General features: G+C 36.2%; 1 protein-coding gene across 1 annotated transcript in view; it reads right to left on the bottom strand.

Annotated features, from left to right (window-relative positions):
- Positions 1-18,253, bottom strand: part of aff2 (AF4/FMR2 family, member 2) — a 408,814-nt gene that overhangs the window by 35,612 nt on the left and 354,949 nt on the right. The window contains exons 10-12 of the mRNA XM_002664383.7: positions 12,711-12,876; positions 9,125-10,162; positions 6,542-6,657 (exon numbers count right to left, since the gene is read on the bottom strand). Of these exons, the coding sequence (XP_002664429.3) occupies positions 6,542-6,657; positions 9,125-10,162; positions 12,711-12,876 (1,320 nt within the window). The remainder of the gene's footprint in view (positions 1-6,541; positions 6,658-9,124; positions 10,163-12,710; positions 12,877-18,253) is intronic.

The raw sequence follows: 18,253 nt of genomic DNA, 5'->3' as shown, positions 1-18,253 counted from the left end.
GAAGGCTGTTATCATTAATCCACATGGTTAATCAGCTATACTAATATAGAAGACTCCAGATCCAGATCTGTTTTTACATTACTGTGATGTGGTTGTGGTTGGGTTTAGGGTTGGGGTAGGGGTAGACATTAATAAAATACAATTAATGGGAAATTTAATAAATAATATAAATAATTCTCGTTAACTTCTGACTGCAGCCGTATATGATCTATAGCTGATTAACCATGTGGATGGATGATAACAGCCTTCTGAGCCTACCATTTGGTGCAGGAGGCCCCTACTGACTGATATCAGCTGATAACCACTGATAACACCCATTCACTTGAGTGATAACATTTGAATCAGTTGATTTTTTTTTTTCATTTATCAAAGACCAAGGCTTCATTTAAAAAATCTTAATTAATAGTTTACTAATGTAATGTAATTGAATTTATATAGCGCCTTTATTGTATATGGCTATACACCTAAAGTGCTTCACAATCATGGGAGGGTTCCCTCCACACCACCACCAGTGTGCAGCATTCACCTGGATGATGCAACGGAAAGATGGAGCCCACTGACAATATAGTGTATAGTATATTTTTACCGGGGCAGTAGGATTCACACAGACCAAAGGTTGAACACCCCCTGCTGGCCTCTCTAACACCACTTCCAACAGCAACCTATAGTTTTTCCCATGTGGTCTCCCATCCAGGTACTGACCAGGCTCAGTCCTGCTTAGCTTCAGTGAGTAACCGGTCTTGTTCTGCAGGGTGATATGGCTGTGGCTAACAATAATGTTTAAAGTCAGCTAGATTTTGAAACAGATGAGGTGACTAAATTAAAATCAAATATTCACTATTAGGCATTTTAGTTTCTGGAACATTCTATTCTATTCATGCATTGTATTACAATGCGTGTACTACATGCATACTTTCCAAACTACTGAAACTGTTCTCAGAAATACTGATGGGATATGGCTTTATCTAATTTATTTGCTTTTGATGCTGCTTTAAATACAGACTGTAAAATTCAGCAAGAAGAATTGGACAAAACAGCAGGTAAAAATTTACTCTACATTACCTGACAAAAGTCTTTTCGCTTATCCAAGTTTTAGGAACAACAAATAACAACTTGACTTCTAGTTGATCATTTGGTATCAGAAGTGCTCAATAATGTTCATATATGGTGACTGGGCTGGCCCATCTCGGAGCACCTTGACCTTTTTTGCTTTCAGGAACTTGTAAAGAGGATGTAAAGGCTGAAGTAAGACAAGGAGTGCTATCTTGCTGAAGAATTTGCCCTCTTCTGTGGTTTTTAATGTAATGTCTTGATACTTCAGGCTGTCAATGTTGCCATTCACTCTACAGATCACCAAACTTATATCACCACACTTGACTGATTTTTGTAAAATTTTAAGTCCATGCAGGTTCCTATTAGTCTTCTGTAGTATTTGTGAATATTGGGGTACAATTCAACAGATGATTCATCAAAAAAATCTATCTTCTACCACTTTTCCAAATGATCACCTAGAAGTCAAGTTATCAATTGCTGCTCTTACAACTGGGATCGACAACAAGACTTTTGTCAGGAAGTGTATTGTTAAAGCTTTCGTTAATAAATGCTGTACTAATGTTGCATCTTAGCACAAAGCTAAATCCTAATTAAAGAGTAAAGCTTCTTTCCTCAATTTAAAGGAGCCACCAATGACACATATTACTTTACACAGGGTGTAATTTAGTTACAAATATGAGACTATATCCTTATCTCACTTTGTGCACCCTTGAGGGCATTTGGGTCATTTGAGTTGATTAAATATCTGCTCTTTATATTTCTTTTTCTAAAACAATATAGGACAGAAAAGCAAATGCACAGGTGAGAGAGGGTAAGGTGGCACGTGCATGTGCTCTCATATAAGCTTCATTTACATAAGTGCTTACATGTCTAAACTTAGCCAAAGTGCTAAATAAAGAATCTCCACTGAGACCGAATGTCCAGGACAGCAGCATATTTTTTATCTCTAAGTTTATTAGCCTGAAAATAAGCCATAAAACACAAGTCTCATCAGTTAACAACACTAAATAAAAGGGCTTCTTTACTTTCCTAATTCAATTAAAAGGATGAACGCGGTGAATGAGCTGATTTAAAACACACTGAGCAGGTGATAACAGTAAATAGCCTGAGGTGCTAAACACTTCCAGTAATAGACGTTAGCCGTAGCTAATAATTTAACATAGCGCTGCTCATCGTATCATGAAGATTTGCTGCCGTTGGTTGTGTCGCAGTGCGGTGGGCACTGAGGCGGACAGGACAAGCACATGACCCCTGTCACGCATGTGTCTTTGATGGGCTCTAGCCTGCCCTGACACTAATTGAATATCTAAAATTAGAGGTAGCCGTTGTGCTGGTGTCAGTGTTAAATTACTGTAATGCAGTGGGACAAAGCAGGCAGACAGCTTGACAGGGTGACCTGCTGCTCCCTCTGCGTATCCCAGCATTCTCTCAGAGGACTCAACACAGAGATGGCTACTAAGCTGAGTTGGCAAATTTCTATGCGGATTGTTTTTGTACACAGATGTTGCAAACACATCAGGGGACACTGGCAGCATATGTTAAAGAAAAAGGCTTATTATTTCAAGGATTTTTGTAAAAAAAAAAAAAAAAAAAGGTAAATGTTGAATGTGTTCTACCAAGAAGCGTGATTGTTTTCTAAAGCACAGTAGGTAAATATCAGACAGTAGAAAATCAGACCCTCTAGATTTTCAAGCTTTTTTTTGTGCTTTTTGAAATTCAATAAAAATGACTAGATTAATAGATGTTGTGGTAGTAATTCTCAGAAATTTGTTGACAATTTTGCGATTAAAAAAAAAAAAAAAAAAAAAAAAAAAAAAAAAATATATATATATATATATATATATATATATATATATATATATATATATATATATTGTATATATATATACTGTATATATATATATATATATATATATATATATATATATATATATATATATATATATATATATATATATATATATATACTGTATATATATATAAATATATATATATATATATATATATATATATATATATAGTGTTGTGCAAGTTAATTTCCAAACTGTAATACACTTTTAAATTGTAATACACTTTTAAAGTTTTAGTTTTTAAAACTTAAAAAAAAAATCATTTATTTAAAAAAAGTTTATGTTGTAAAAAAAAGTGTATGGATACAAGTACACTGTAAACCCCAATAAATTACTTAATAAAAAATACTAATAAATTACTGTTATTTAAAAGTAATCCCTTACATTAAAGTATTACTGTCTCAGAATTGTAATAGGTTACATTACTCTTATTACTTTTTAGTTTCTTTCACCAAAATAACTACAGAATTAGACATATTATTAGACATTAGACATTACATAAAATTCTATAATGTTCTAAAAAGAGCATTTTACATCCAGTAGAAAGTGATTTGATGTAGCAGAATGACTGTGACCTCTCCAGGCTACTAACAATATAGTATATAATTGGCAATCTGAAGGCTCAAGACAATGCAAGAAAGGATGACAGCCAGAATCACAAATGATCTGTTAAAAGTATGGTAGAGGTAAAGTGATTATCTGGCAATATCTGTGAATGGCTTGGCTATATTCATATTAGACACAACAGGCCGATATGTAAATTCCAATGCCATGACAAAATGCAGAATTAGTTTCTTTTCTTATTGTTGCCATTATTGTATTTACTTTACATTCAAGTGGTTTACAACACAAAACCGTCCTGCACAAAGTGAGCATGATGAACAGCTTTCTCAGTATAATGTTTGTGCACCGATTTCCTCTGTTTGTGGACAAAGCTGCTTGCGAGCTCTCACATACGCTGCTTGCGCACAAATTCTCAGGATCTCTCAAATATGCACTGCTCACGCACAAGTTTTCTTGCGTGCACTCAGTACACTGCTCTCTTAGTGAGATTATATGCAGACTCACAATTTGTGTCTTGTTTTCCCTCTTCCTTTTAAGCTTTTTGATATGATTTATAATAGTACACTATTTATTAACAATAACCAAAATACTAAAATAGACTTATAATTTTTAATCTAATGAACCATAAAATATTTGGCTGTATGTTATATGATGAGACATTTTCAGCTTTAAACACTTAAAGATAAAGAGAATAGACGTTGGATGTAAAGAATATGTTTTATTTGAAAAACATTAATAAAACCATACTAATAGAAATTTAGTATATATTTATACAATATAATATATATTATTGTATGACATATATATTGTAATTTCATACAAGCAGAAATGTAACTAATAAAAACACTTGATAAGGTATTATAGCCTACTGTACAATTCACTCTTCAAAGAAATCTCATTATCAATCACATTTTATCATGGCAACTAAAATAAAGTGAACTAGTGTCTGTTGTCTTCCACATTGTTGATGAGATTGTGGAGGACATTTTCCCTGTCATCTTCTTCATTTTAAGAAGAAGTTGCAAAGGGCCACTGAAAACACATATTGTCAATAAGTACTTCAATTACTCTGTTGTGGTAATACTATAGTTGCTATGGTAACACAACAAGTGTAATATAAACAAATAATCCAGTGCTGTAGTTTTTTTACAATATAGGGTATATTGTACTACAATTCACCACACTTTACTGTAGTAAAACTACACTTTATATTTCATTTAATGAGCTCACTATTCTTAATACGACCGTATGCTTAAGCATTCATTGTAAATAATACTAGTCTAAAATATAGGCAGTATACCTTACACTCAAAAACACTAGTATTTATTATTGAATTTATCTTAACCTGCAGGTAAATAGGGCAGCAATATACATACCATATACATATTCTTGGGATAACAAGAGGAAACACAAGGCACAGATTGTGAGTCTGCATCATCTGACGGAGCGAGAGCAGGTCGTTGGCACGTGAGCAGCCCAGCCAATGTTTAGTGCAAGCGAGGAGTTTTGTCCACAGTGGAAACCAGCACGTTCACTTGCTCATATTACATGAACGAGCTTACGACATTTGTCAGTGAAATAACCCCATGTGCACTTACGTCCATCTCGCGAATACTGTCTTCTGCCATTTTCATATGTGCCGCTTTTCCCCTGCGCGTCAGGACTTAACCTTACTGCGAACCGGGCTGAGCTAATAGCCCCAGACCTCGAGCTCAGAGGCTGAAATCATTCCGCGTTCAAAGTAAAAAGGTCCTATAGCCAGAGGGAGATTAATGACAACACACGCATATATTCACTAGCCACGAACAGGAAATAGAACTGCAGTATTTTTTATTTGTTTATGTCTTGCGGGCGAAAAGTGTGTTGTAACGCACGCGTTACTGAACATGTTCCGAGTAAAATATTACTGAAAATTTATTAGTAATGCCTTACACTACTGCGTTACAGGAAAATGTAATACATTACTGTAATACATTACTTTTGTAACGCATTACTCCCAACACTGTATATATATATATATATATATATATATATATATATATATATATATATATATATATATATATATATATATATATATATATATATAGGTGTGCAATCTGGCACAATGACTGACACAAATCATAAAATAAAGCTTCCTTATTTTGGTCTCTTGTCAAGACAAGATCTAAAACAGATCTAAAACGGTAGGGGTTAAAACAAAGGAATGTTTATAACTCCTATTTTTATCCACGATCTTACTGACATCATGACATCATGTGCCTCACTCAGGACCTACGCTAGGGCTTTCCCTACTATAACACACCTAAAACATTGCCGTAAAACTTGTCACTGGCAGGGAAGTTTTTTCTCTCATTAACTGCTGCGAAAGATTTAAGCGAAATCATTTATTGATTTGACGCACATCATATTACCAGCCATACATGTAAAGCACAAATATTGTCCTTCAATTCGGTCACGTCCAGAGGCCATCATACTTGAACCAATTTCCACTATTGTAAGTTGCTTGCTTTTCGATTTAGAAATTAGATGTTTTCTCCCACTTTCTTTTGCAGTCTAAAGCACGTCAAACACACAAAAACTCGTTGTGTTATTCACTCGATTTGTGCCACAGGATGTCTAATACCATCTTTGCATTGACTTCAAGTTTAAATCACTCGTGCTTTATCTGCGTCTGCTTACTTAACCATCCTACATCCATGTAGTGTAATGTAATGATTGTGAGGGTGCAGGTGAGACGTAATTTTTCGAAAGACACTCAAATACACAAACACTCAAATCATGTGCGCTGTGTATGCAACAACTATAAGCCATGCAAACAATTAATTGCAAACTGATATATAGATATGATTTAATTATATGGTTTGGAACCTGATATTTTATGTGATTTAAAAAAAAAAAAAGTGATTATTTTGCATTTAAATTAAGAATTTTGCAGGATCACAAACACTTGATGATTTTGTGTTGAAGTCAGTGATTGCAAAGTCATGAAAAACTAGAGGGTCTGTGAAGTCATTCATGTGTACAGTGGGTTAATGTAGCCAGCAATCCACAAGTCAGTCTAGAATACTCACTCTTTTGTGCTGGAGACCTTGTGGTTGTGTATTGGCGAGATACAAGGAGGAAGCAGCAGTGTGTCTTTGTCCAACCGAAGCTTCTTGCCACCACTCATCACGTCACAGTGCTCAGACTGCGGAGAGAGTGAAGTTAATTACCCCTGTCCAGAATTTAACATGTTAGTTAGATAGCTAGGCAGGCTAAAGGATACTCTAAAACAATGGTTTCAAACTCAATTTCTTTTATAGACATAATCAGCGATGGGGAGTAAAGAGTGCAATACATGTAACAGCGTTATGTATTTAAAATACAAAATATAAGTATCTATTTTGTTATTACGTTACAGTGCTCAGACTGTGAAGAAAGTGAAGTTAATTACCCCTGTCCAGAATTTAACAAGCTATTAAGATAGCTAAGCAGGCTAAAGGATACTCTAAAACAATGGTTTCAAACTTAATTCCTAGAGGGCTGCAGTTCTGCATAGTATAGCTCCAACCATCTCCAACTCAAACCTGCTTAACAGTCTCTAGTAGTCTGAACACCTTGATTTTTGGAATCAGCTGTGTTTGATTGGGGTTGAAGCAAAACTGTGCAGAGCTGTAACCCTCCAGGAATCCAGTTTGAGACCTATGCACTACAACATCTGTGTTAAGACTTAAAGGGCCATGAAACCCCCTCGTTTCAGCAGGGTGTTTTCACACCTCTACTTTCGAAAAAGTCAGAAAAGTGGGCGTGTCCAGCTCTGTTTAGGGGGGAGTGTCGGAGGAACTAAAGTGGGATGGTGTGGGAGTGTCTATTTATGCACGCGCGAGTTTCAGAGTAAAAATACACACACACACAGACAGGAGAAAGCGATGGTGTTTAACCTACATGGACATCTGTAGTCGAATTATTTGCTGAATTAATAAATGTTGGACTTTAACTGCAGTTTGGCTCTTTCATTCAGGGAATTCATTCATGCCCCTCGCGACAAACGAGATATTTGATTTGAGGAGCTGCTCTAAGCGTGTATTTTTCATGCAATGTTTGATACCGCACGGCGAATGAGAGAAAAAAAAAACTCCGCATTTCCCGGAAACTTAGATGCACACGGCAGGTAGCGTCAGAAAGCCGCGTGTGTTATTCCGGTCACTAAATGCGGTGCTAACATTTCTGCACTCAGTGCTATAGTTAACTTAATTCGATATGAACAAACTGAATAAACAAAGAGCACTGGTCGCTCACTTACCAAATCTGTAGAGACAGGACAATCACCAGCAACTAGAGCCGCGTCTTTATGGAGAGAATACTACAAGCAAATCCAGATTTCAGCGTTTGCAGATGAGAACAGCTCTCAGGTAAACAATAATCCTCCTTAGACACGTAAGTTATTGTTGTCGAGCGTCGCGTACACTGTTAATCCACACGTGATCCAGATAAGCTCTCACAGAGAGAAAATGAAAACGAAACTTAACGGCAGCAAACTATAAAAGCAACACTTCACGCTTGTTTTGCCAACACAACGTGGCGTCTTTGTGGTGTAAACACGGTGACACAAATGAATATTAATGAAGTTGCACAATAGAGCGCGCTGATTGGTTTGAACCAAGCCTTACTCATGCATTAATGTATCACACTGTAAGACGTAATAAGACTCACTCTGGCACAGGCGTCCAGTCTGCACGCCGGATTACAACGCTATTATGTCATGACCGTGACGCAGCTTCAAAAATTCGTTTCAAACAGGAAGTACGAATTTGCTTGAAATAACGCAAAAACAACCAATTTACACTTTTTAGTGAAATATAGGTGTCCTAATAGTGTTTTTAGCAGTGTGGGACACATATACGACTGTCAACAGCTCAAAAAATGTGTTTTGGTGTTTCGTGACCCTTTAAACTTCTTTTATAGGCCTAATCAGGGCTGGGGAGCAATGGAGTACAGTACATGTAACAGCGTTATGTATTTTACATACAAAATATAAGTAAATATTTCATTATGATTGCAATTTAAATTCAGTACTGTAGGTGGTAATCACATTACAGTTACATCTGAAAGTTATTTCTTCATATTTAGTAAACATGGGGATGGACAACACAGATAGCCCTTTGCGAAATATATCTCTTCTGGAAATAGAAAAGAGTATTTTACAGTTTAATCTATGTCTACCTGCAACTAACTATTTATTAGCATCCAAGGATTCTTCATCCAGTCTAAAAAAAAAACATTAGATAGTTCTTAATCTTTGAAAATATGTATCCACTAACTTTTGTTGTACAATTTTCTCATATGTTGAGTGCTGAATGGTTATTATTAATATTTCTATGAATTTATTTGAAAAACACCTCACCAAATTCAGCAAGAATTCACTTTGCATTTAGGTAACAAATAAACAATACCAAACAATATCTTTGTGTGCTTTACAGACTGAACTGAAGTCATTATTTATTCAAAACTCTGGCATAATAACTCAACATTACCTAAATGAAGTGCATGTTGCTACAAGGATCTGCTAAATAACTACTTGTAAAATAATAATTACATGATTATTTTTCTATTGCTGCCCTTGATTTGATAATTATAGAGTGTACGAGGCGAGAGCAACAACATTTAAGACTTGCCTTGTGTTTCCTCTTCGATTTGCTTGGGTTCTTTTCTGCAGGGATAGAGGCAGGCGACTGTTGCCGTCTGTGCTTGACGCTGACCTCCCGGCACTCAGCCTTGGTTGGGGGAGGCTCTGGGGGGTCTTGCCCTGGGATCCGCGACAGGAAGCTGAGTTCAATCTTAACCCAAAGGGACTTGATGTCCTCAAAATCTCTCAGCGGTGACAAAAGTTCATTTTGTACAATGGGGATAGGAGAAAAAAGGTGTTCTTCCAGGAGATCTGAGGCACCTGGGTCAGGAATGGAGGTACTGCTTGTGCTGGTAAGGCTACTAACACTCAGGATATTGCTGTTGCAATCCTTGGATTTCAGGCTTAGGGTGTTGGGACCCGGACAGGGAAGCTGAACCTTAGTGAGCTCCTCGGGGTCCGAATGACACTCTGATGAAGAAGACTCAGTCTCTATGAATTCCTTAGACTTGGGAATTATCTTATTGGGTCCACGGTGCTTCTTTTTATCTGGAACTGGTGCGATGTTAGTTGGTGCAGTGCTTGTTGTGGTGGTCCGAGGTTCCTTTCTTGGAGCAGTCTTGACCACAGGGCCCTTGCCTCTAGGTTTTGGTGGTTCTAAAGGCGGCGGCTCTTTCTCTTTTGGGGTAGAACTTGAGTTTCCTGGTCTTGGCCAGTTGTGCTCCTCACTGCTGGAAGATCTCTCCACCTTTTTGGGCTGCTTCTTTCCAGTGCTTCTCCTGGGAGGTGCGAGCTCCACTGAGGCTGGTGATTTCACCTTGGTGCTTTTGCTGTCTGGAGCCTTCTGACCAGCCTTGGGTTTGGCTTTCTCTCGGATTGGACTGAGCAACGTTCTCTCCTTGGGGTCTGCTGGTGCCAGGGCTGTGCTGGGCTTGCTCTTGCTGTAGCTCTGGTTCTCAGAGGTTTGGCTTTCATCAGGTTGAGAACTGTTAAGCCCATGACTATCTGCCTGGGTGTTAATTAGTGCTTTATTGTGAGGATTCACTTTTTTAATCCACTTATCTAGTTGCCACTTGCTTGGTTCAGGCTGGTGGAAAAACAAAACAAAACATAGTCTTAGGTATACTAACTACTATTTGAAATACAAAATAGGAAGGAAATTGAATACAACATTATTTTATGTCGACTCCTGTACAATATAAATGAATTTAATAACAAGGAAGCTGAATTTCTAATGATGCGTATCTGTACAGCTTTCATACGTCATCAGCACTGATTCACAGGAAGCTCGATGATTCAGTCATATGACTTTCACAGACCAACGAGTTGATGCTATGATGAAAAGGCCATTAACAGAGGAAGTCATAAAACTGGTGAATAACAGAGGAAATGCTGTGAGTACTGTCCTGATGACTGCTCACAGCTCTCACTGCGGTGATGTTTTCATCAGCGATATTATCTCACGCCAATTGTTGTGTTCCATTATGTTTCCAGACAGAAGTAAATCTTTCCCGCTCACCCATAAACACTGTCTTGAATGCTCTGAATGATAGCAAATCATTCGGAATAGGAAGCTGCGGAAATGAGTGGACATCCATATTAACCATTAAACTCACAGGGTAAGAAATTCAATTCAGCGCACTTTCCAATCAGACCCGATGGTACGTTTCGAGACAAAAGGCAATCTCCTATGCTATTTCGCATTCGAAGGCCACATTCTCCATCTGTCAGAGAGACATTTCCGCCAATACAAGCTACCAAATTTTATAGTGGAAGCGCCGGCAAAGATGATGAATTAACAATTGAGCGTGTCCAAATTGACAGGCCTTCCAATATTTTGCCACTGAGACATCAGGGCTTTGCTCCGCTGCTTAAAAGAGAAACATCTTTTTGCAGAGCAGAGCGCGCTTGCAGTGTTAGGATTCCCATTGGCGATCCCTTGCAGAAAGCAGAGCTATACACACACTGAAGGGGCGATGAGAACCGGGAGATGTTTACTCTTGTGTAATGCTCTTAGGGAGCCCCCGGCAGGCTACTGCGGGACAACTTTAAAGCTGCCAATTAATCCTTTGAGGAGATCCTTTCAAAAATCCTACCCCTAACTCACGCTGAGAAAAACTCGGAGGGGAATGCTGCCTTTGCCTTTAGCTAAAGGAGAAAATAGATTTACTCAGATTCATCTCAGCTCTTTTGAAATTTCTGGTAATGGGCACCCACGATTAAGCATCTGAGAGAACTAATTGCATAAGCTGGTTTTCATTTACCTCAGGGCCTACAGTTCAGAAGGTCAACAAAACTGTAAACAACACTAAACGGTAGAGCTAAGAAAACTACATTAAACCTGTCAAGAACGCCATGCTTCGTGTTTAGATTATATTTACATCCAATGATTTAGCAGAGGCTTTTTTCTAAAGTGAGTTACAAGACTATAGCATTCTCTTTGTCAATTAAATGTTTGTTTATTATTATGAAGCTTGTACAGGGGTCTCAAACTCAAATTGGCGGAGGGCCATTTCCATGACTGACAATTCATAGGAGGGTCATTTTTACATTTAAGAACAAGAAAAAAGTGGAAACTTTACATAGTTGATGCATCTAAGGACGACATATGAAGTTTATATTTGAAGAGTTCATATGCAAAAACCTCTAAATGCCATCTGAAACATTTTTATCAGGCTCCAGTGTTCAGGTTCATTAATTTTTATGGCAAAGAATAAGATATTTTCAGTGTTTTTAAAGTGAAATAACATAAAGAAAGGAGGCTGAGAATAATGCTTTATTTTATGGAAATTTCCGACAGCACTTGGAGGTTTTTGTCATTTGAACTCTTTATTTCAAGCATTACCCCTGTTGGGAACCACTGACCTATAGCTTTCATCATGAGCCACAGCTTTTTTTTCAAAATGGCATCAATGTTTTTAAAGTGCACTGCGAAGGGAGCGCAATTGTCATAATAAAGATAGCTAAAAATGAACTGTAAAAATACTTTAAAAGCAAGTTAAGAGAGAAAATTTTAATGTTTTTTTTTTTTTTAATCATTCCAAGTTTAAATGTTGGAACATTCGAAAGGAATAGGGCACAGGGGGGATAACTGGCAATAGAACACAGCCAGGAACTTTGCTTCTAACTAGTTGGAGTCGTAAACGTACAAGTTCATTGGAATGATGGATTTGGGAAACGCCAAATCAACAAACTATGTTTTTAACGATGCAACTTGCGACCTCAGTTGGCCAACGATGGTTTTCAGAAAATGCACCCCAGAGCAAAAGTCAGATTTTTTGAAAAAGTCTATAAAATTTAAAAAATACTAAATACAAAAGATTTAAACAAATATAAAGTTATGAAAAAAATAGTTTATTTTTTTTTTTACCATATGGCTGAAATAGGCTTCTGTATAATAAAAATACCACCAATGCTACCAAACACAACATTTACATCAGTATTTTCTTATAATAAAACACCTACAGTAAATATATGACACCATCTGTCACACACAAACCCAAAAACAAATGGTCAAATGAGCATATCAAAACTCTTTCACCACTGGTGCACTAGGCAGACTGATTAAAAACAGCTTTCTAGAAATAAGTGATGGCTAAATGACTGGGTATATAGTGAGAGTAAGTGGTCAGTACCTCTGGTGTGGCGGCGCGAGACGCTCTGTTGCACTCACTGTCACTAGAGCTGCTCTCGCTGTCTGAATCAGACTCAGAACTGCTCTCAGATTCACTGGAGCTTCCAGACGCTCCGCTGGAGTGACCGGCCGCTTCGCTGCTCCGTACTGCTGTGCTTCCAGGAAGACTGTAGACAAAAGAAAAAGAACATTCATCAATGGATATAACACACATCAATCCATACAAGTGCACCATTGACAGCACAGATACAGTACAGGTTGTTTTATTAATGCTTGCTTAATATTATCAACCACTTACACAGTTTACTACTTTACAGTTTAATACAACTCTCTTCCTATTGAAAAACAAAAACAAAAGTTGGATCCAAAATGGCCACCATGGTCACCACCCTTCTTGAAAAGTTTGCCCCCTCACATATACTAATGTGCCACAAACAGGACGTTAATATCACCAACCCTTTCCATTTTATTAAGGTGTATCCATATAAATGGCTGACCCGGTAGTTTAAAAATGCAGCAAAAGTCATTTTTTTGAGTGCAGCAAAAATCTTTCTTTCAATAACCTGTCAATTCTGAGATTTTGGGGTTTTTGCTTTACATAAAGTGTTTTTTTTTGGCAAAAATAAATGTGTACATGCTTCTTTTGCCACACTTTATATTTCTGTCTGCAAAATTCAAATATATTTTTTTCTTTTTTTTGTTGTTGTCATACATCAGCTACAGACAAATCTCTTCTTTAGTAGCTTATACCAGACTTGACAGTTTTATTAATATCTACAGTATTTTCTAAAAGTTTTTACAAAGTTATGTGTTTATATGTTCAATGTCTTTACAGTATTTTTTGAATTATTGTGTGAAAAAAAAGTGTTATATGTATTCTTTAATCAAATACATTTTAGTATTACGCATTTTTAGCATGTAATACAACATTTAAAGTGCTATATTCCCCATATCCCTCTATTATGTAAATTAATTTGACTCTAGTATGTCAAATTTTAATAACACATAACCAAATAAATAATGCTTCATAGGCACATTTAAACAAAACATGAAAAAAAAATGTTACAATTACTAATGTAATCAATCTACAGAGGAAGTGTAATCCTATTTGCCTTGAGTGTATTGCACTAAAATATTGGCTGTAATATTAACGTCGCCTCGTAGTTCCATCCCAAGGAGGGAAGAAATCACTTTCACGAACGCTCGCGTTCAATCTGCCCAGTTGGTGGAATGAACTCCCTAACTGCATCAGAACGGCAGAGTCACTCGCTGTTTTCAAGAAATGACTAAAAACTCAACTATTAGTTTCCACTTCACTTCCTAATCTGCAATTGCCTCTCTGGATATACAACTAACTGTACTCAAAAAAAAAAAATTAAATAAAATAAAAAAATGCTACTGCTTTCCTTCTTAGACTTTACAGACCTGAAACTTGCCTATAGCACTTATTCATTGTTGCTCTTATAGTTGTGTGAATTGCTTCCTTGTCCTCATTTGTAAGTCGCTTTGGATAAAAGCGTCTGCTAAATGACTAAATGTAAATGTAAATGTCATTAATTGGCTTGTATAATATTTTGGTTAAACATTATTTCTTCTGAATGAAAAGGGGGAAATAAACTTTCATTCATTCATTCATTCATTCATTCATTCATTCATTCATTCATTCATTCATTCATTTTCCTTTTGCTTAGTCTCTTGTTTTTCAGGGGCCAACACAACGGAATGAATCGCCAGCTATTCCAGCATATGTTTTTTGCAGCAAATGCTTTTCCAGCTGCAACCCAGTACTGGGAAACACCCATACACACTCATTTACACACATACATACATTACAGCCAATTTAGTTGACCTAATTCATCCACATGCACATGTCTTTGGACTGTGGGGGAAACCAGAACACTTGGAGGAAACCCACACAAACACAGGAGGAACTTTACAAACTCCACATAGGAATGCCAACTTGCCCAGCTGGGACTTGAACCCGCAACCTTTGTGTTGTGAGGCAAGAGTGCTAACCACTAAGCCGCCAATTTTTTGAGAGTAGTTTATTATTAGTATATATGATGATGCTCTGGAGTATCAACAAACAAAGAGTCAAGTGAACTAACTGATAATGAACCAAATCAGTTAGAGAGACACAGAAAGAGAAATCTAAAAATAGAAAGAAAATAAGAGGGAAAAGAAAGGCTTTGTTTACTTTTCAACCTGCAGCACTATTGCTCGTCTCTGTCTCCGAGTTATCAGTCATGCTCAGCATTATTTATGAGTTCATGAAAGGCCACAGCGCTCTAATCCAATAAGTACTTCACTTCTCAGGGTATTTTCTCAGATGTGGCCATCCAAGATTGTTCTACATGGAGTCAAACATGCCAGAAGGAGGCAAATTAAATTCCTTCCAAAGGTCAGAGCAGGCTGCTTTATGTTGACACTTCATTAGAGATTATGTTTCGACAGGAAAAGGCGCTCTGCTCTACAGCTGTGCCAGCAAGACATGGGCAGCGTCAGCCAGGAAAGAGGAACCGGTCCCAATAAACACATTCATGCCAAATCATGACATAAGGCATGAAAAAAAAGAAAAAGAAAAACTGGCCACTTGTTCACTCGTGTACAGCAAATGTCTTATTTCATGTCTTATTCAAAAATGTGTAAAACTTAATGCATGATATGGTGAAAATGTATGATTGACTTTTGTCTGAGCTAACCTTTTATTTTATTTCATTTGTATTTTTTTTTCTATTTTTTTGTGATGGTATTTTATTGAATAGATGTATCTTTTAAATTAATGGGTGGTAACTGATTGTAAGTGATCTAGATTACGTAAATGGATTAGATATATTAGGTTACAGTTACTTTGTATGAATTACATGACTGGGTGTGCATATGGTCATGCAGATATGCAAATTCATTTGTAATCTATGATTAAGAATATGAGGTCAAATAAAAATGAAACCGGGTAGCACAATTGTCTCACAGCAAGAAGGTAGCTGGTTTGAGCTCCAGCTGGGTCAGTTGGCATTTATGTGTGGAGCTTGCATGTTCTTTCCGTGTTCTCGTGGGTTTTCACCGATTGCTCCGGTTTCTCCAACAGTCCAGAGACATGCGCTGTAGGTGAAATGAATAAGCTAAATTGGCCATAGTGTATGTGTGTGAATGTAAGAGTATATTGGTGTTTCCCAGTGCTGGGTTGCGGCTGAAAGGGCATCCTCTGCGTAAAACATCCAGAATAAGTTGGCGATTCATTCCGCTGTGCCAACCCCTGATTAATAAAGGGACTAAGCCGAAAAGGAAATGAATGAATGCATAAAAATGACATAAATATGCGCAATATAGGTCAAAACTAAACTAAAAGTAATCAAGTCAGAATACATTAGCTAAAGTAATCTATATTCCATTACCATTATCAACACCAATTACGTTATCACTTCAAAAGTACATTTGTTTGGATTAAATTCCATTTTAAAAAAACTCAATTTGTATAATACTTAATACTCAGTATGAATTACAAATTAAAACTAAAGTACAAGTTTAACATCTTTCCAACAGGGAAAATCACCAACAATCAAAAATGCATGATTACATGGTGTCATGGTTTTGTAATAAAACAAAAATGTGGTTATAACAGAAATCAGTAGGGCAAAATCCCCAACCAACAGTAAATTAGGGAGAAAAAAAAAAGAAAATTGATCATAAACAATGCATGAAGGTCAAGGTTGTTTCACAAGTCCAAGAATTTGATAATATGTAAACAAAAATCCAGTTTACAATTTTTATGTTATGTGTTTTTTCACCAAATCAGTGACAATTTTTTCTTAATTTGCCAATTAAAGAGTTGAAATCCTGTAAATTTCTAAGCTATTTAGTAGTTTTGATCAGGGCGATTTATGCAAAAAAAAAAATAAATAATAATAAATAAAAAATAAATAAAAAATAAAATAAAATAAAATAAAATAAAATAAAATAAAATAAAATAAATAAATAAAAATTATCTGATTTTTACAGCAGATTAACTCATTGGATGTTTTCATCCCTAACTTAACAAAAGGATAGTACATTTGCCCAGAGTGTTTAGTGAGTTTTTTTTATTTAAAGCGTTTTCTCAAATTATTTGTTAATATAAGATTTGCCACCAAAAATTATTCTGCTAGCTGAAACAGAGAACAAGTTTTAGCTAAATCAATGCAAAATCTTCCCATGGATGAAAACATTTCCAACAGTACATAAGGCTTAAATTACTCACTGCAATTGTTACCATTGATTATGGAATCAGACTCTAAAAGTACTTTTGTTTAGATTTCATTTTTAAAACATCCCTACGTCAAATATGACTAATGATAACCAGTTACTTTTACTTTAGATAAGCTATGCAAGTGTTTGAATGGATGGCTACTGAATGAATGAATAAATGTTAGGTGAAGATTAAATCGAAGAGTCAGTCACAAAACATTCCTTTAATTGACAAATTAACAATACTCTAATTTGTAAGCAAACTCAGCACTGTATACAGTATATAAACTCAGTATATTATCAAATACCATCTAATAAGACACTATTAAGGAAAACAGACTTTAAATGTGCTGTTCTTTCAAAACCCAACTAGTGTGTGACCTTTGTCTATGCAAATAGAACTGATTGCTGTGATACACACATACAATGCAAAAGAAAAGAAGAAGAAAAAAAAAAAACAGAAGGTCATTTTCTCTTTATCTTTTGGTCTTAATAAGGTTGACCTTTGCTTAACAGCTGTGAAATCTCAAGAGAGACAGAGCGAGAAAACTGAGCGAAGGTCTGAGAAAATGTTTCCTCAGTATTTCACCTTTAATTAGAGAATATACATTCTTCTGTAAATTAGCTTCTTCTTAAGGGGTGAAAATGTGTACTATTATAACATGATTATATTTATTATTAATCTTAATTTACATCCAGAGGCTGAGTTTAGTTTTTTTCTCCTCAGATCTGCAGATTTGCCTTGCATATAACATGATGTAAAGTAAACAATGTTTACTTATCATTATTTTTCATAATTAACGATATCCTCGTCCCCAAACAGACCGGACAGAGTAGCTTTGGGAATAGTTTTCTCCTCATAAAGCATAAACGCAGGAAGCAGGAAGTGTTTCCCTGAAGAAGATACAGAAGCCCTGGGCAAACGTAACTAGAACTGGGCCACTGGGACTGAAAGAAATGGGTAAATTAAACCAACATTTCACACCAAACTATAACTGTAATTAGGAACGATAACATAGGGTTTGTGTTAGGTCTGAAAACTAGTAGACTTAGAAAGATGTGATGTCATCAGCAGCTTTATATACTTTATTTCAGTTCGTAAACTATAAAAATGCATATCAGCTGAGCAATTACCATATTAGCAGTTATTTACATTCTGTCTTGAAAGACTAACACGCTATGCACAAGTACAGAAGCACACAAATATATCTCTGGAATCCCCCATAAGCAATGCCGTGTGAAAGCTGTCAAGGTGCTTATTAACATTCACAGATGAAGGAATTTGCACAAGCCTTGTAGTTTAATGTGCTGTTAATGTAT

Source organism: Danio rerio, chromosome 14 (assembly GCF_049306965.1).
Source record: "Danio rerio strain Tuebingen ecotype United States chromosome 14, GRCz12tu, whole genome shotgun sequence".
NCBI lineage: Eukaryota > Metazoa > Chordata > Actinopteri > Cypriniformes > Danionidae > Danio > Danio rerio.
Note: the sequence above shows the minus strand (reverse complement) of the source record. Positions and strands in the feature narration are given on the sequence as shown.